Consider the following 20,000-nt stretch of genomic DNA (forward strand, 5'->3'; position numbering starts at 1 on the left):
GTGGATCATCCGTTATGATCCGCATACTGATTTGGCATAGGTTTTATGCCGGATGCCCTTCCTGACGCAACCCTGGTCGCCTCTTACGACACAGGGATAAGGATTGGGTTTCGCCATGATTCCAGGCTGTAAGCCCAGTGCAGAGCTCCCGTCCTCAAGCGATCCTCCAACCCAAGCCCCCGAGTCACCGGATTTCAGGCGCACGCCACTACGCCCAGTTTGTGCGTGTGCGCGCGTGTGTGTGTGTGTGTGTGTGTGTGTGTGTGTGTGTGTGTGTGTGTGTGTGTGTGTGTGTGTGTGTGTGTGTGTGTGTGTGTGTGTGTGTGTGTGTGTGTGGACATATATATATATATACACACACATATATATATATGTATTATATATATATATATATATATATATATATATATATATATATATGTGTGTGTGTGTACCGGGCGTAGTGGCGTGCGCCTGTAATCCGGCTACTCGGAGGATCGCTTGAGAACGGGAGCTCTGCGCTGGGCCGCGCTATGAGAGGGTGTAGGGCAGCCCGGAATCATGGCGAAACCCAATCCATATCCCTGTGTCGTAGGAGGCGACCAGGGTTGGTCAGGAAGGGCATCCGGCGTAAAACCTGTGCCAAATCAGTATGCGGATCAAAACGGATGATCCGCTGTGGCGACCCCTAAAAACGGGAGCAGCCGAAAGACAAAGAAGACATTATATATATATATATATATATATATATATATATATATATATATATATATATATATATATATATATATATATATATATATATAATTATGTGTCAAGGGTAAGCCTCACTTGACCGGGGAAAGCTTACCCTTGGCGATCACCTGTGACTTTCCCTTGGCCCACAATATGACCTTCACCTTCAACATTTTGGGATTGTGTGTAAATTGAGAAAATGTGTCCACATCTACAATCTATCCAGAAAACTCAACATCATAAAAATAGATGGAAAATTAATCAAGTTATGGTCAAAAAGGTTAATTAATTAGGTCACAATACCAAAAAAACCAGAGTTGGTGTCAAAGGCACCCAATGCTCGCCTGTTTATACATTTCTCGTTTTTGAAAGACTCGTCTAATAATATTTTTTGTAAAGCCTTGCAGTGATCTGATCCAAATAATTTTAAAGCAATATATGTATTTGTATATTGTAATCAGTAAAAAATAGTGTGGTCGATAAAAACATTAGAAAGGAAATAACTTTCACCAAAAAATTTAACATTTTCACGCTCATGCCGGGGGTATCGCTCTTGCTCTCTGTTCTTCGAACAGGCGAGCTAAAAAGGTAGAGGACACAAATCAAATATTAGGTGCACAACATCAGTGCAGGTATGCTATTATGATGCAAAAACATCCTGGAAGGCCAAACGGTCTTTGAGATTCCACATCGGCAAAATTGAACGATGACAAAAAATGCGTTATTTTTTCAGACTTCCATTTGACCTTTAACTCCGAGGGGTATGTTATAACTTAAGTGTAAATGTGCCATTTTGTGGGCTATCTTGTGAGGGCAATTTTGTTCTGAGACAAATCTTAGTCGAGTTTTGGTGAAAATACCTAATTGGGCCATGACCTTAAAATTAGGTCACGGTCAAATAAAATTGTCAACCTTGCATACTTTATATTCACATCAGCGCAAAATTTAATTCAGAAAGTCCTTGGACAGTGACAGAAAAAAAAAACCCAAAATGGTGGTTTAATACTCCCAGGTGGTGTTAGACCTTTACTGTTAACCGAGAGGGGTATGATGCAAGTTAAGTGTAAATGCGCCTTGCTCTCGGCTATCTAGTGAGGGCGATATAGTTCTGATCGGACAAACTTTAGTCAAATTGTGGCATAAAATGTCAATAATTGGGTCATGGCCTTAAAAAGGTCAAGGTCAAACAAAATTCTGTCACGCTCGCATGCTTTGTATTTGCATTATCGGTACAAAATTTCATTCCGAGATACAGCGATATATATATATATATATATATATATATATATATATATATATATATATATATATATATATATATATATATATATATATATATATATATATATATATATATATATGAAACATTGATATTGATACAGGACATTGATACAGTTTGGAAATTTGGTGTTGAGAGTGCAGGAAGGTAAAAACAAACAAACCCAAAAAGAGCAATAAATCTTCCCCTGTGCTGTAGGTGGAGGCTTAATTAAATGTGATTCCTGTAGGGGGAAACCTAGTTAAACATCGTTTTATTTGAGGGGTGGGGGTATGTGGTAAGAGCCAAACTGAGCTAAGTATCATTTTTATGGGTGGGGGAGTAGATGATGAAGCCAAACCTCACAGAGTATAATTCCTGTGGAAGGGATGGGATGATGTTAAGAGTTAAACCAAGATAAATACCATTTTTACCTCCACCATCGAAGGTGGAAGGAGGTTACATTTTCACCCCTGTCTTGTTACTTGGATAATCGAACATTGTTCAAGTATGTTGGTCTGTCGCGTCTGTTTCTGTCTTTGTTAGTCTGTTTGTCACACGATTTTTGGCCACAGTTTTCAAGCCATCATTTTGAATTTTTTTTGTGTGTCGAAGTGACTGGTTAAGGACAGCAACGCTAAATTTTAGTGAAGATCTGAATCCGGATCCGGATCTGAGAATTTTTAAAGTGATTCTTCACCATTGAGAGACGGGGCTAAAAATGGTATTGCATGATATCTCAGAGAGTTGAGGATGGATTCAGATCAATCTTTGTGGTCATGTTGAGTGTGTGACAAGGACAAATTGGTTCAATGTTGGTGAAGATCTGAATTTGGTTCTGGATTTGAGAATTTTTCAGGTGATTCTTCACCATTGAGAGATGGGGCCAAAAACGATGTATCGCATGTTATCTCTAAAAGTTGTGGACGAGTTGGTTCGGGAACAAGAACAAGCCAATTCGATTTTGGTTAAGGTGAGGAATCAGATCTGACCCATCAGTGGCATACAAAATATAAACGATACAGCCTGGTGGAGGTATGTTCTCTACGGAGTGCCGTTCCGTTTCGCCAAGTTGTCACTGAGTGATTTTTCATTATTCTGTCTGTCACTTACAGGTCACAATATTAAACCAACCTTCTCAAAACTTCACCACATGGTAGAGTTTGTCATAAGCAAGAAGACTTTTGTTTTTGAGGTGAAAAGGTCAACGAATTTATAAAATTTCTAAAATCCTCAATTTTCATCCGATTGACGAAGAATTTGAACAGGATTTTCATATCAGCTTACTGAATTCAACCAACAATTATTTTTGACGTGAACATAGCCCAACAGGTCAACATAGTCCCAAGGTCAACAACTAAGATGATATTTCTAAAATCCTCAATTTTCATCTGATTGACTTGAAATTTAAAGAGGATTTATATTCTGGGTCACTGAATTAAACCAGCCAATTATTTTGGAGGTCAACATCAGCCAAAAGGTTAACATCGGCCGAATTTCTAAAATTGTCAATTTTCATCCGATTCACTTGAAATTTGAAGTGAGCTGCATATTTGGTCATTGAATTCAACCACCAATTATTTTTGAGGTCAAATTTGTTTTATGGATCTTGCAAGTATCGTGCTCTGCACACGTCGTCGTCTTGTTTGTCTGTCTGTCTGTCTGTCTGTCTGTCTATCTGTCTATCGCCTGCAGGTCACAATTCAAAACCAATCATCATGAAACCTTACGAAGTTGTTGAGGTAGTCCCAACTGAGAAGCCTATTGATTTTGAGGTCAAAGGTCATCTTCAGGTCAAATTTCTAAAATCGTCATTTTTCATCTGATTGACTTGAAATTTGAACAAGATTTGCACATTAACGTCACTGAATTAGCAAACCAACTATTATTGAGGTCAAAATGTCAAAGATCAACACAAGGTCAAACTTGTAAAATCATTTAAAATCTGAAAAATAATCGATTTTCATCTGATTAACCTGAGCTTTGATTAAGATTGTCAATTTTAATCTTAATGAAATGGACAATTTGATGTATCCACGGCAACCTTTGGAGATGGGGTGGAATTTGCAAGTGGTCTTTTTGGAGATGAATGGTCTTTTTCTTGTTTGTCAATTGCATACAGGTCACAATTCTAAACCGATCATCATGAAACTTTTCCAAGTTGTAGAGGTAGTCTCAACTGAGAAGCCGATTGATTTTGAGGTCAAAGGTCAACTCAAGGCTAAACTTCTAAAATCAATTTTGATCTCAAAAATTGTCATTTTTCATCTGATTGACTTGAAAATTAAACAACAATTGCATCATGTATTACTGAATTGGGAAACCAACTACTTTTGAGATCAAAAGGTCAAAGGTCAACTCAAGGGCAAACATCAAAAAAATCATCAATTTTCAACTGAAAAATCGTCAACTTACATCTGAGTAACTCGAAAATTAAACAGAAACTTATAGAATCAATTTCAAACTGAAAAATAATCAATTTTCCTCCGATTGACCTGCGCTTTGATTAAGATTGTCAATTTTAATCTTGATGAAATGGATGTATGTCATGCTCTACACGACGTTTTTTAAAATTATTTTTTGTTTGCATGTGTGCAGGATATCTCAAAGTTGTGGACAGATTCTGATGAAATTTGGTGGGAAGCTTGGGTGTGTGATGATGACGAATTGATTCGATTTTAGTGAAGATTTGCATCCGGATCCGGCTACTAGAATTTTATAAGTGATACGAACAATACCATTTTAATGGGAACAGCCAAACCGTGATAAGATTCCATTATTATGGCAGGGTGGCTGGTGTGGTGGTGAGAGTCAACCATAGCTAACTACCATACCCTTTTTATGGAGGGGATTGCTTTATCTTTTGGTGTGTCCTTGAGTAACCAAAAAGGATGATTACATGCTTTATATTAGCATGTACGTGCAACCCACCACTGTTGAACCTGTGGATCACTGGGGTAGTATTCCAGCAGTGCATGGATATGTTGAGGTGGGGTAAGACCCAAGTGAACTGCACGGTCCCAACGTTGCATGCGGGAGATCCCTGCAGACCGATACAAAAGTCACACCTGAAATTGTTGGTTTGCATTGGTGGTGAAATGTTCTTTGAAGTCGGTCAGTTTCCTTACCTAGACAAGGACCAAACTCGTAGTTCAAATCAAAGGTGTGCAGAACTTGCAGTTCAGATTCCGTGACTCCACCTTGCACGTCAAGACTTGGTTTCGATATAGATTCCGTAGCTGCACCATACACACAAACATGTGATTTGGACGTCTGCCCGCCAGCCAGCCTACGTGGGGGGGGGGGGGGGGGAAAGGATGAATTGACAAAGGGATCGGAGGCAAGGTAGGTACACACCTTGCTGTGTCGACCCTGGAACACTCGCCCCATCCTGCTCTGCGGCTTTCTTTCGCTCAACCCCCCTCAACTCGCTCTTCACGGCTCGAAGCGTGTCGGTAATGAGTCTGTTTTGGGGCATCGTCCCCCCCCCCCAGCCGTGCCCAGCTGTGTGCGTGAAATTACAAAGGACACGAGACACAGCCACAGACGGAGGCACACACTTTGCCCCACCTCACCCGCAGTTTTCTAGAAACACCACATTAATTCAATCGATCAGTTTATCAACTTAATTTCATTTCATGAGAATCAAGGTGGTAGGAATAGGTTCAGGGTGTTACGAAGAGTGGGGTAGCCATTAGGGGAAAGGAGTGGGGTTACAGGGGAACTTACCGTGTTGAGAGTAAAAAGAACCAATGACTTCCTCCTCCGCCCCAAACATGATGCGATTTGCAATCCAACTCCTCCTTCTCCTCCTCCTCCTCCTCCTCCTCCTGCGGATTTGTTTTGCCATGGCTGTCAGGATTTGTTCCAGTTGGAGCAGCAAATATGGACAACAATTCATCGGGCAGAGTCTCCTCCCAAAAGTCGAAACTGGCATGTGGATGCATGGGCGACGGCCAGCTTTTATACCTTTTTTAACTTGAGCGAGCCGCACATCATCTCATGAATAGGTCGACGAGGCTGACGATCACAGAGATCTTGAGTTCATTTCATCCCCCATCTCAATATGCAGCACAAGGCTGCTGGTTGCATCATTGGCTGAGGGCACGGAACAATGTGCATCTGATGCTGTGCCCCGATTACCAGCACATTGGTGCTCATTTCGCCAACCTCAGAGGAATGGCAAGCTGAGTCAACCCCACCTGGTGTTAACTGAACGGTCGCCAGGAGATCGAATTCAGGACCCGAAGATCCCAAGCCAGCCACGCAAACCATGAAACCAACACCAAGCTTGGTTGATGACATGGTGTATGCTGACACCTCCTTTGAAAGCATGCTCACTCTTGGCCAAAACTCCCCCTCCGGTGACCTGCAATCGAGCTAATCATAACCTCATATGCCCCTCTGTAGTGAGCAAGAAGCAAGCTAACCTTAGCCTTGGACATCCCCTCTATCTGTAAGCGAGCTAACATTACCCCTGCACATACATCCCCTCTATCTGTAAGCGAGCTAACATTACCCCTGCACATACATCCCCTCCATCTGTAAGCGAGCTAACATTACCCTGCACATACATCCCCTCTATCTGTAAGCGAGCTAACATGAGCCCCACATGCCCCCTCTATAGTGAGCTAACCATCACGACACAAGTCCCCTCGAGGGAGCGAACCTTAGCTCCACACGTCCCCTCCAGAGAGCTAACCTTAGCCCCACACGTCCGCTCGAGTGAGCTAACCTGAGCCCCACATGCCCCCTCTGGTGAGCTAACGTTAGCCCCTTACGCCCCCTCTGTTGAACTAACCTTAGCTCTCACACCCCTCTGGTGAGCTAACCTTAGCCCCACAAGCCCCCTCTAGTGAGCTAACCTTAGCCCCTCACGCCCCTCGAGTGAGCTAACCTTAGCCCCTCACGCCTCCTCTGGTGAGCTAACCTTAGCCCCTCACGCCCCCTCTGGTGAGCTAACCTTAGTGCCACACGCCTCCTCCAGTGAGCCAACCTTAGCCCCACATTCCCCCTCTCATGAGCTAACCTTAGCCGCACACGCCCCCTCTAGTGAGCTAACCTTAGCTCCACACTTCCCCTCTCATGAGCTAACCTTAGCCGCACACGCCCCCTCTAGTGAGCTAACCTTAGCTCCACACTTCCCCTCTATTGAGCGAACCATAGCACCATACGCCCCTCTGGTGAGGTGAAAGTGAGCTAACCATAGCCCCATACACCCCTCTGGTGAGGTGAAAGTGAGCGAACCATAGCCCCATACGCCCCCTCTGGTAAGGTGAAAGTGAGCTAACCTGAGCCCCACACGCCCCCTCTCGTGAGCTAACCTGAGCCCCACACACCCCTTCTCATGAGCTAACCTTCGCTCTCACACCCCTCTGGTGAGCTAACCTTAGTGCCACACGCCTCCTCCAGTGAGCCAACCTTAGCCCCACATTCCCCCTCTCATGAGCTAACCTGAGCCCCACATTCCCCCTCTCATGAGCTTACCTAAGCCCCACACGACCCCTCTCGTGAACTAACCTGAGCCCCACACGCCCCCTCTAGTGAGCTAACTTGAGCTCCACACACCCCCTCTATTGAGCGAACCATAGCCCCATATGCCCCCTCTGGTGAGGTGAAAGTGAGCGAACCTTAGCCCCACATACCCCTCTCGTGAGCTAACCTGAGCCCCACACGCCCCCTCTAGTGAGCTAACCTTAGCTCCACACACCCTCTCCAGTGAGCTAACCTGAGCTCCACATGTCCCCTCTGGTGAGCTAACCATAGCCCCACACGCCCCCTCTGGGGAGGTGAAAGTTAGCTAACCTTAGCTCCACACGCCCCCTCTATTGAGCTAACCATAGCCCCATACGCCCCCTCTGGTGAGGTGAAAGTGAGCTAACCATAGCCCCATACGCCCCTTCTGGTAAGGTGAAAGCGAGCTAACCTTAGCTCCACACGCCCCCTCTGGTAAGGTGAAAGTGAACTAACCACAGCCCCACATGCCCCCTCTGGAAAGGTGAAGGTGAGCTCACCTCAGCTCCACACGCCCCCTCTGGTAAGGTGAAAGTGAGCGAACCACAGCCCCACATGCCCCCTCTGGTAAGGTGAAATAAGCCAACCTTAGCCCCACACGCCCCTTCTCGTGAGCTGACCTCAGCCCCATACGCACCCTCTGGTAAGGTGAAAGTGAGGTAACCTCAGCTCCACACGCCCCTCTCGTGAGCTAACCATAGCCCCATACGCCCCCTCTGGTAAGGTGAAAATGAGCTAACCATAGCCCCATACGCCCCCTCTGTTAAGGTGAAAGTGAGCTAACCTTAGCTCCACACGCCCCCTCTATTGAGCTAACCTTAGCTCCACACGTCCCCTCTATTGAGCTAACCATAGCCCCATATGTCCCCTCTGGTGAGGTGAAAGTGAGCTAACCATAGCCCCATACGCCCCCTCTGGTGAGGTGAAAGTGAGCTAACCTTAGCTCCACACGCCCCCTCTAGTGAGGTGAAAGTGAGCTAACCATAGCCCCATATGTCCCCTCTGGTGAGGTGAAAGTGAGCTAACCATAGCCCCATACGCCCCCTCTGGTGAGGTGAAAGTGAGCTAACCATAGCCCCATACGCCCCCTCTGGTGAGGTGAAAGTGAGCTAACCTTAGCTCCACACGCCCCCTCTAGTGAGGTGAAAGTGAGCTAACCATAGCCCCATACGGCCCCTCTGGTGAGGTGAAAGTGAGCTAACCATAGCCCCATACGCCCCCTCTGGTGAGGTGAAAGTGAGCTAACCATAGCCCCATACGCCCCCTCTGGTGAGGTGAAAGTGAGCTAACCATAGCCCCATACGCCCCCTCTGGTGAGGTGAAAGTGAGCTAACCATAGCCCCATACGGCCCCTCTGGTGAGGTGAAAGTGAGCTAACCATAGCCCCATACGCCCCCTCTGGTGAGGTGAAAGTGAGCTAACCATAGCCCCATACGCCCCCTCTGGTGAGGTGAAAGTGAGCTAACCATAGCCCCATACGCCCCCTCTGGTGAGGTGAAAGTGAGCTAACCATAGCCCCATACGCCCCCTCTGGTGAGGTGAAAGTGAGCTAACCATAGCCCCATACGCCCCCTCTGGTGAGGTGAAAGTGAGCTAACCATAGCCCCATACGGCCCCTCTGGTGAGGTGAAAGTGAGCTAACCATAGCCCCATACGGCCCCTCTGGTGAGGTGAAAGTGAGCTAACCATAGCCCCATACGCCCCCTCTGGTGAGGTGAAAGTGAGCTGACAGCGGCGCTCGAGTGCACTGCACACGTGGCGCACCCCGATCGTCGCAATGACGCTCCTTCCTCGTTTGCTTTCGCTTTCCCTCGCGTTCTCTTTCGCTTTCTCGCTCGACCGGACCTCACTCGAGGGACTTGCCCGCGGAAAGGTCGAGGTGAGACGGACTTTTTGATCTTCGTAGTAAAGGTTCGTGTAAAGTTATTTCGGCGATAAAAGTTTATTCGAAAGGATCCTTGTTCGATGTCGCGAAAGCACCGAGAAGCGGTTTCTTGGTTCTCAGAACGTACGTGTGTACCGTGTACGTGTGTACCGTGTACGTGTGTACCGTGTACGTGTGTACCGTGTACGTGTCCTCCAGCTTGAGGAAAGTGTTCACGAGTCGATGTCAAGGTGAACGATCGCTCATCACGAGCCGAGTTAACGAACGGGATCTTTCACTTTGATGATAAAAATTACTCCATTGATGATGATCCTTTAATTTAATTTTTACAAGTCCTTCGGCACTTCGGCGACTGCGTCGTGCCTGCCTGTTTGTCATCTCGGCGACTGCGTCGTGCCTGCCTGTTTGTCATCTCCACCGACGAAAATTTGTGGTCGACGTTGAGTGGGTGACGAGGACGAATCGATTCGATTTTGGTGAAGATACGAATCCAGATCAGAGTATTTATGTAATTTTTTTTTTAAGCGATTCTTCACAACTGACAGATGGGGCCACCAAACACAACATGTGCCAATGAGATTTTAAACGAGTTGTTGGACGAATTTGCTTCAGGTCTGAATCCCGACCGTGCCTGGAGGTGCGATACAACACGTGAACTGTTAGACACGAGACGAGTCCTCCGGGAGTGTTTTGTGGACTGTCCGTCATTCCCAAACCCGCCCTGTCCACTGAGCCTTTGCCCCTTTCCTTGCGGGTCTCGGAGGGGTGATGTTTGGAGCGTCTGCTCTGAGGCTCGGACGGCAGTGGTTCGAAGTCCGGCGAGTTCGAACTGAACATTGTAAATATGGTCCGTGCTGCTTCCTTGCTTCACTCGGCGTTTGAAAGTGATGTAACACGGACGAACAGCCATAGCGCAGGCTTTGATGTTCCTCTTGGCCTCCTCCTGCGTTGAGGTTCCTGGAGGAGGAGGAGGAGGAGGAGGAGGAGGAGGAGGAGGAGGAGGAGGAGGAGGAGGAGGAGGAGGAGGAGTCCATTTGTTATGTCGTGTTAGTAGTCCACCACCACATTCATTCACTCCAACAGGTTATCGGCTTTATCTCAATGGGGAGATCATGTTGTCTGGAACATGTCATCACGCGTTTTGTTTTGTTTGTTGTTTCTTTTATAATTTTATGTTTGTTTGTTTGTTTGTTTATTTATTTATTTATTTATTTATTTTATTGATTACGAACACAATGCAAACGCGTTAATGAGAAGTTTTCCTCTCGTGAGCAGCACGTGGCTCCAGGTTGCATCATCTGCTGGGGGGTTGCTGTGGTACCGCTGATGCAGTGCCCCCTTTCGGTTTGAGCTGGAATTTGTAATTTCTTTGGAGTGCCAGCGATAACTTGCCTACTCTTCACCAATGACAACCCGGGATCTAAAATTAACCTCCATTAACGAATTCCAGCAGGCCGGTGGTCGCCCATTTTAAGGTCTATCCGAGGGATGGCACACACCTTGGCGAATCACGCTGCCTGTCTAACACCAATGTGACCGTTTATAGCTGGGTCAGGATTCGAACCCAGAGTAGATGGCTTAGAGGAAAGTGTGCGGAGCTCTAATCTATCGTACCAACCTGGAGGAATTTCAAATTGATAGTGGGAAGGAGGGAAGGATGATGGGAGAGAGAGAGGAAGGAAGGTAGTCAGTCGGGGGAACTGGGAAGCGTGGGTGGTCTGAACATATGGACCACACATGACATCACATGGATTTTTTTTTTTTGTTTTTGTTTTTTTTACTTCGGCTTGGCTTTTTGAAGAACAAAAAATCCATAGTGAAGTTTTCCTTCTGATCCAGGCAATACAGCACATGTCCACATTAAAGATATATATGTATGTGTGTACATACATACATATATATATATATATATACATACATACATACTCGCATGGATCGGCTTGCTACTCTCGCCTCTCCACACGTCGTTGCAGAGATTGACGTCAGATTTGCTGTGCTGTCATGATTTACACCAATCATTGAACCTGGTGGTAGCTTGGGATCCCAGGGTCCTGAGTTCAAGCCCTGTTGGCTGCTGAATCAACACCAGGGGGTTGACTCAACCTGTCATCCTTCCGAGGTTGGCGAAATGAGTGCCAGTGTAGCAGCCAAAAGGTTGCACATGAAGGGAAGGGGTATTGATTGATTCAATCTGCTATTGATGTGGTTTCGGCATGATGGGCCGAATGGCCTCCTCATGTGCCTTAATTCCTTATAAAATACAAATATTTATTTTCTCCAAATTTATTTGTAATATTGCTGATATTGTATTTATTTGAAATTTATTTGTGGTGTAAATGTTCAAGGGTCGAAGCTGTCTAATCTGTCTGAAGGGTGTAAGGGGCCTAAAAGGGTCTTTTTGGGTCTTTGGTGCCTCTTCAGGGTCTTTTGGGGTCTTAAGGGTCTTGGAGAATTTATATTCAAACAGGACGTGATGAATAGGCAAATAGTCTTCACACCTTCTTAGACCGATTCACGACTTCACCATCTCACCACGTCACTGTGCTTTCGGTCTTTACATACACACACACATATATATATATATATATATATATATATATATACACACACACATACACATGATTAAAAACACCTCACCACCACGTAATTGAGCAAATTTATTTCTGATATTCTTGATAATACATTTTTTTTAACTTTCGATATTTTTTCCCCACCGAAAAATACCCTAAGGATGTACACACGGGAGAGCTCGATGCAGCCCTGAAGTTTGGTACATTTTCACAAAAGTTTTTGGGGAGTAGTTCAGTGACAACACGACAACACATGACAGATGCTGCACATATATTATATATATATATATATATATATATATATATATATATATATATATATATATATATATATATAAATATATAATATGACGTTTTGGGTGTAACCCTTTATCAAAGAACTTAGGAATCCAAAACATCTGATGCAATACATAGAGAATGAATGGTGTAATCATCAACAGGTGCATGAATAATTAATGAAGTGTTGGAATAAGGAAAAGCCCAGAATGTAGCATTAATTCCTCAAGGGTGTATTCCTCTTCCCGCTTTCGATCGGAATCACTGAAGTGAACAAAAAACGGGAGCAAACTAAATGGTTTCTAAGGCTGGCATCTTTCTTTTCTGCCACCAGAATGGGACTGTCACCAAAAATCTTGCGAGTGACGTCATCAGTCAAGAGAAGATTGAAATTCTCCTAAAACGTGACGAGTCGTATTGCCAGATGTATGAAGGTCATAATCACTGGAATATGACCACGAAAATTATTCACCTTTTCAATCATTACCTCTTGGTGAGAAACCTGTGTGGCCTTACACCTGGCTTCATGAATAACAGTCGTGGGGTACCCTCTGTTTTTGAAAAAATATCACTCATTTCTTGAGTGCCCATGTGAAAAGTGTCATCATTGTTGCACATACGTCGCAATCACAGAAATTGGGAATACGGTGTGGAATTCTTGGATGATGGAGAACGAGATGACTCGTACATTATATAGGAATGAGAGTCTGTCGACTTATCGTATACACAAGGAAATCAGACACAGGTGGAGGTCATTCACCCCATCATGCCTGCGCCACATCAACACCTCAATAATTATCAACACAAGATCAAAAGAAGAAAAGGCTAAATTTATTATCTTCTTTTCTTCCCCTCAGGGGAGGGGGCATGGGCTTGGTTAAAAACACACATCAACCACCACACAACCCCCCTTCACAAGACCCCCACCAACAGCACTCCGTACACAATCACCCATCAATATTCAAACTACCTAAAAGTCCTATCAACATCCCTATACCTCTCTATCTCCATAACTTCCAGTACCCATCTAATTCTAATTTAAACTTATCTCCTGTTTCTGCTGCCACTACCTTTCCAGGGAGGCCATTCCATGCATTAACTACTCTCTCAGTAAAAGTCACCTACCTTGCGACTGTTTTAACTCTCCTCTTTACTCTCAGGCTGTGGTCCCTGGTCCTATCACTGTCTACTGTGCTGAATAATTAATCTGCACTTATTTTATCTCTACCTTTCATTATCTTAAACATCTCTATCATATCTCCTCGTAACCACCTCCTTTCTCGTGTATAAAGCTCTGTCTCCTTCAACCGCTCCTCATAGCTGAGTTTAGCTCGGCCTGGAATCAATCTAGTAGCCCTGTGCTGAACCCTCTCGATGGTATCTATGTCCTTCCTGAGTTGTGGTGACCAAAACTGCACACAATATTCTAGATGTGGCCCTCACTAAATTCCTGTGCCATGTTAACACCACCTCTTGATTTATTAATGATCCCCCTCCGAATACAACCTAAAACCCTCTTTGCTTTACCTATAGCTGCCTGGCATTGTGCTACCTGCTTACCTCTCACATCTATTACCACCCCCAGATCCTTCTCCTGTGTGACACGCTCCAAAATTACCCCTTGCATCCTGTAATCTCTACTTTCATTGTTCTTTCCCATCCCCAACACCTTACACTTGCTCAGGTTAAACGACATCTGCTAATCTTTTGCCCAATCCATACAAGTATCAATACTTTCTTGAATCTCTTCACCACCCCCTCTGAAATCCACCGTACCTCCAAGCTTTGTGTCATCTACAAATTTGGAAAGCTTACTCTTCACCCCATTATCCAAATCGTTGATGTAAATAACGAATAGTAATGGTCCGAGTACTGATTCCAGAGGTACCCCACAACTTACATCCTCCCAAGAAGACATCCTCCCACTCACAGCCACTCTTTGCTTCCCATCACAAAGCCAGTTTTCAATCCAATTATCTACCTGACCAGCCACTCCACAAGCCCTCACTTTGGCTAACAATATCTGATGTGGTACCTTATCAAATTCCTCCTTAAAGTTGAGATATACTATGTCCACTGCCTTCCCCTCATCCACCAAATCAGACACTGCTTCATCGAACTCTAAAAGATTTGTTAGACAGGAACTCCCTCTGGTAAACCCATGCTGACTACCTTTAGCACATCAACATCTATGCTGAATTCCTCTGTTGTAAACAAGATGCTGGTGTCCAAAATATTTACACATATCTCAAATGACAAAAGTGTACTGAAGAGATGGATGATAATTACTGACATTATTTTTTAAATCTTCCATTTCAACCCGAGAAGAAGTCATCATGCCAATGAAATCATCAATGTAGCATTTCAGAAGGAATGGTTTGGGACCATTGTAGCTGTTAATCATGTTATATTTGATGTAACCTCCTGTACGAAGAGATGTGCATAATGGGATTCCATTTTGGTTCCCATTGCTACTCATTTTTGTTGTTTTATAAAAAAATTATTCCCAAATTTAAAAGAAGAAAGGTTGAGAACTAATTCAGCCAATCTTAAGAGGGTAGTGGTGTCAGGTCTGGTGTCACAAGGATTATGCTCCAAAGAAACACTGCAAAGCATCCAATCCTTCATTTGTGGGAATATTAGTATATAAAGAAGAAATGTCCATGATAAAAAGAAAATGACGATTTCCTCCTTCCTGAAACAGAAAAGACAAATCACATGGGAGGTATCCTTCATACAGGTGGGTGGGTAATGAAGTGACCAACGGTGCCAAAATTCCATCGAGGTACTTGCTGATAATTTCAGTGGGGCAGTTGCAGGTAGATACAAGAGGATGACCTGGTATATCTGGTTTATGAATCTTGGGAAGCAAATGGAGGTTCGCACACTGGGGATTGTCCTGGATGAGATTCACAGCATTGGAGGGCAGAAAACCTTTTTTGATGAACTTATTTCACCATATTAGAAATATGTTGTTGCTCCAAATTGGGATCGAATTCCATCTGAAAGCTGGCGCATTGCTTCCTGTTCATACAGGCCACGTCTCCATACAACAACCGCACCACCTTTATCAGTTGGTTTTTTTTTTATCACGTACCCCTTGTTGTCATGAAAAGCTAATGATGTCACGTTCCCATTTAGAGATGTTGTGTTTAACACGGATATCAGATTTAAGTACACTGCATTGTTCAAATCATTTCAACGTTTAGAAATGAAAAGATCAATAGCAGGGTGCTTGCTTTCTGGGGGTATCCAGGAAGAACGACATGGTTTCAGTACTGCAAAAGGGTCCTGGATTGAATCCCTCTTATCCTCATGTGAAAGCCAAGATAAATGAGCCAAAAGCCACACCCGCTTGACAAGTTTTTCAAATTCGTACATCCTTTCAGAAGTGGGAATGAAGGACAATCCTCGTTTCAATACCGATCTGGCATCTTCCGTGAGTCTTAAGTTCGAGGGTACGGTTACCACCAAGTCAGTATCCTCTGTTATTGCACAACGGTCCTAGTGGTGGGATCTGAGTTCATGAAGTTTCTTCTTGTTTGGAATGAGCGCATGATAACATTCACGATTACACTCATGAATAAACTCACAGATCGCAAAAAGTCTACGACAAGCCGACGGACTCGTCATTCTTCTTTAATGTACGAGTCCTCTCATCCTCCATCATGCAAGAATTCCATACCATATTCCCAATTTCTGCGATTGCAACGTATATAAAGCAATGATGACAATTTTCATATGCACGCTCAAGAAATGAGTGTTTTAAAAACAAACAAACAGAGGTTACCCCACTTCTATTATTCACGAAGCCAGGTGAAAGGCGATATGGGTTTCTCACCAACAGGCAATGATTGAAAAGCTAAATAATTTTTCGGAATCGTATTCCATTGCTTATTCCTTTCATTCAGAGGCAGCTTCAAAGTGCAACAAATCGTGTGGACATTGTCGGGGACCAGTACTGCTCAGACAGTTTGAAGAACTCTACAAGAGAAAGCACAGGGAAAGGTGTGGTGCCAAGTGGAGGCAGGGATTGCTCTTGCAGGGAACTTGGCAAGTTTTCTTCGAGTGAACGACAACAAGACACGGCTGTTCATTTTTTTTATCAGAATGGGTCATCAACATTGACAGTCCTGAACAGCAGATAAGTATCCGAGGCACTGGTGCCTGCTGCAAGCACTCATGTAATACATCTGCACTTTCACCATGAAGAGGTACATACCAGAATTATGGTTCATTCGGCAGATGCCTCCAACCACTATAAGAGAATACTCAGAAAGACTGTCAACACAGACGTTGTTCTGTCTGGCTGCAATGGCCTATTGTGCGGTTGCAGAGCTATGGGTGACGTTTGGGGCTAGTAAACATTTTCGATTCATTGCCATGCATGGGTGTGATACTGTCTGCTCCTTCAATGGAATCGGCAAAAAGAAAGCATGGCAGGTTTGGCAAGGGTACCCTGAAGTCACTGCTACTTTTCTGAAGCTCCGCTGTACTCTGGCTGACATTTAAGATGCTGATGTAGTTGTCGAACGTTTTGTTTTATTTCTGTATGGTTGAACTGGTGATCACAGCTGGATGTAAATGGAGCTCGGATGCAGCTGTTTGCCCAGAAAGGCAGATGCTTAGAATACTTTCCACCTAAAAATTAACTTCCGGTTCCGGTTCTTGAGCGACGGTGGCGGTTCCTCTTCAGGGTCTCTGCTGACTTTCTAAAACACAAGTTTTCCAGTCGTTTTTTACTGTCATTTCGTTATCTCTGTGTTTACTGTGCGTTTCTCATTCGATCTTGTGTTAAAACTTGTGCTAATTGTTGAATTTTTGTCGTCTTTTCATATCGGGCTTCCTTGAGGCTTGCCCTTCTTCCCGTATGTGTGCACGATCGTGTTTATCGTGTTTTCTCCTTATTACCATCAGTTTTTATTTTCTCCACTTCCCCCCCCCCTCTCTTATTACTCCCCACTGTACCTCAACCCATCACCACCGAGCCTTTTCTTCTTCTCTTCATCCGGCCCTCTCCCCTAGCTTTTCTGCAACCTCCCACACTCTTTCAACAAGAAGGGCAACTCTCCTTACTTCCCCTGCTCCTCCCTCGGCTGACCCTCCCCTCCCCTCCGCTCAACCCAAAGCCTCCTCCCCTCCCTCTTCTGTAAGAGTGTGGACCTCAAACATCTGGGGCCTTCGCTCAAACCTGACAGGTCTTTCCAAACAGGTTGCCACTGACAAACCAGACATAATCTGCTTAACAGAAACGTTCCTCTTTCAAGACATCTCTGACTCTCTCGTATCTGTCCCTGGTTACTCCCTCCTCCGGTATGACAGACCTGAGCCTCATTCTGATGGAGGTGTTGCTCTCTTCATCAAGGACTCTATTCCTTACTCTCCATGCACTGCCCACACCCCCAGGAATACCTCTGGTTCCGGCTTCCCCTCCACTCCCACCTCATGTTTATATGTGTGTTGTACCATCCACCAAACAGTGATGACTCCATTTACATCTCACGCTCCGAAAACTTGAACCAATTATATCCTCTCATCTTCAAATGTGGTAACTTCAATTGTCATGATGTCAGTTGGCTGGGTATATGTACCTCTCTCACCTGCCATGGCACTTCAGCAAAAGACTTCTGTGACTCATTGGGACTGACTCAATTGGTCAACTTCCCGACCCGGATCTCAACCAATGGTGCTCCATCTCTTCTGGATCTGATTTTGACCAATTCCCCTGAAAATATCTGCTCTTCTTCGTCCACTCCAATTGGTTCATCTGACCACTTGCTTGTCAAAGTAAACATCTCTGGCTGTTGTTGGAGAACCATCTCAGCGCCGTCGAGTCTGGCATTTCACTCAGGCCGACTGGCATGGACTTCAAGGAGCCATCGAACTTCTCGACTAGTCTCCCATCTCTACTTTCTCCAACATCAACTCATCCTGGGAATTCTTTCAAATAACCTTGCTTTCTCTCAGGCACAGATTTATCCCATCTCGTCTTCAGTTGTCATACCCTTTCTCCCGCCCATGGTACACTGAAGCTTGTGGCGAGGCAGTTGTCCTGAAAAAAAACTTGCCTTCGCCTCATGGAAGGCTAATCCAACTGAAGGTAATCTCAGTTCCTTCCACAAAGCTCCTAACAAGTGTGTGTCTACCCTCAGGAGAGCCAGGAAACAACATCTTTCTAATCTCAAGTCTGAACTCAAACCTGTCTCCATCCTCCAAATCCTGGTAGTGCCAAGTTAATTCTTTTTCTGGTGTATGATCCCGTTCAACCCCCTCCCTTACCTCAAATGGCCGCATTGCTGACACCACACGTGAAAACGCTGAATGCATAAACTCCGTGTTAGCTTCTAAATCTTGTTTCCGAAGCCCATCACTTTCTGTACCCACCTTACCCAGTCGCACCCAGCTGTTCCTGGGCTCTGTATCCTTTTCTTCTGATAAGGTGGAGAGCTTGCTGTCAAACCTCGACTCTGATTCTGCAACCGGTCCAGACGGCATCAGTCCACGTGTTCTAAAAAAAACCTACTCTTCTGCTCTTGCTCACCCTCTCTCTGTTCTAGTCACCCTCTCATTTGCTCAAGGTCATCTGCCATATGCTTGGAAATCAGCAAACATTACTGCCCTGCATAAAAAGGTGCAAAAACAGATCCCTGCAACTACAGACCAATCAGCCTTCTCCCAATCATCAGCAAGGTTATGGAATCCATCATCGCTTCAGACATTAAATCCTTCCCCTTCTCCAATGGCCTGATTTCCGATCATCAATTTGTATTCAGACCAGGTCACTACCCTGGATATGCTGCTTCTGCTCTCCCAAATGGATGGAGATCCTCAATGCCAGACATGAAATCAGAGCCATATCCCTCTCCCCTCCACATATCATGTGCTTTTGACAGTCTGGCACCCTGCCCTGTTCACCAAACTCTTTTCCTATGGTATCCAAGACCATTTCCGCTCATGGCTCGCAGACTTCCTCTCCTGTCGCAGCCAACGAGTGGCCCTTAATGGAGTTCTCTCATCTCCTCTTCCTGTCCAGCTGGAGTTCATTAAGGCAGTGTTCTGAGCCTTGTTATTTTTCTGGTTTTCATCAATGATCTCTCTGACTCTCTGGAAAAATCTTCTTTATCTCTTTACTGATGACTCCACCCTCTGCCGCACCATCTGTCACCCCTCACATCGGCAATCATCAGCTTCTTCGCTCTCTGCAGATCTGGATAAAATCACAAACTGGTCCAACACTTGGAAAATGCCTTTCAATCCTGACAAATCTCACACTCTCACTATGTCTCCCTGAAAGGACCATCTGGAACCCCACCCCCCACGTACTTTCTCAACAATCCTCTTAAAGAAGTCCTTTCATTCAGTTCAACTCAGCCGGGTCTCACTATCTGCCATGATCTTTCCTGGGAAAGCCACATTTCCAAGCTGGCCTCTGACTGGGCATCCTCTGTTGTGCAAAGTCCTTTCTTGGCACACCTGAGTTCCTGACCACATACAAAGCTTTCATGTGCAGCCTGATGGAGTACTGCTCTCCACTCTGCCCTGGTGCTCCTGCTTCTCGCATTTCTTGGCTTTATGCTGTGGAAATCAAGGCATTTAGGATCATTGGTATCTCCCATGATGAGACTGAGTCTGGGTCTCTCACCCTCTCACTGCAGGCATGTCGGTGGTCTTCCTGTCTTCTACAGTCTCCTCTCTGGCCTCACCCCCATGCTGTCTGAAATTTGTACCCCCCCCCCTATATTTTCTACAAGGCACTCAAGGTCTGCCAGCAACCCCTTCTGGT

The 20,000-nt window shown here is 45.0% G+C and overlaps 2 protein-coding genes across 6 annotated transcripts in view; one reads left to right on the forward strand and one right to left on the reverse strand.

Annotated features, from left to right (window-relative positions):
* Positions 1 to 5,934, reverse strand: part of POLD4 (DNA polymerase delta 4, accessory subunit) — a 16,902-nt gene extending 10,968 nt beyond the window's left edge. Inside the window, exons 1-4 of one of the 3 annotated variants that reach the window (XM_085897558.1) lie at positions 5,702 to 5,794; positions 5,330 to 5,557; positions 5,101 to 5,211; positions 4,904 to 5,015 (exon numbers count right to left, since the gene is read on the reverse strand). In XM_085897558.1, the coding sequence (XP_085753684.1) occupies positions 4,904 to 5,015; positions 5,101 to 5,211; positions 5,330 to 5,450 (344 nt within the window). In that variant the 5' untranslated portion in view covers positions 5,451 to 5,557; positions 5,702 to 5,794. Of the gene's footprint in view, positions 1 to 4,903; positions 5,016 to 5,100; positions 5,262 to 5,329; positions 5,676 to 5,701 lie in introns of those variants that run through there. The other 2 variants (XM_085897556.1, XM_085897557.1) reach the window with 2 other exon arrangements.
* Positions 5,935 to 9,192: 3,258 nt separating this feature from the next.
* SELENOM (selenoprotein M) overlaps positions 9,193 to 20,000 on the forward strand; it is a 34,160-nt gene continuing 23,352 nt past the window's right edge. The window contains exon 1 of one of the 3 annotated variants that reach the window (XM_085897559.1): positions 9,193 to 9,365. The gene's annotated coding sequence lies outside the window, so the exon portion shown is untranslated. The other 2 variants (XM_085897562.1, XM_085897561.1) reach the window with 2 other exon arrangements.

The sequence above is a fragment of the Eptatretus burgeri genome, chromosome 10, assembly GCF_056783735.1.
Source record: "Eptatretus burgeri isolate ZD-2024b chromosome 10, Ebu_testis_v1, whole genome shotgun sequence".
Classification (NCBI taxonomy): domain Eukaryota; kingdom Metazoa; phylum Chordata; class Myxini; order Myxiniformes; family Myxinidae; genus Eptatretus; species Eptatretus burgeri.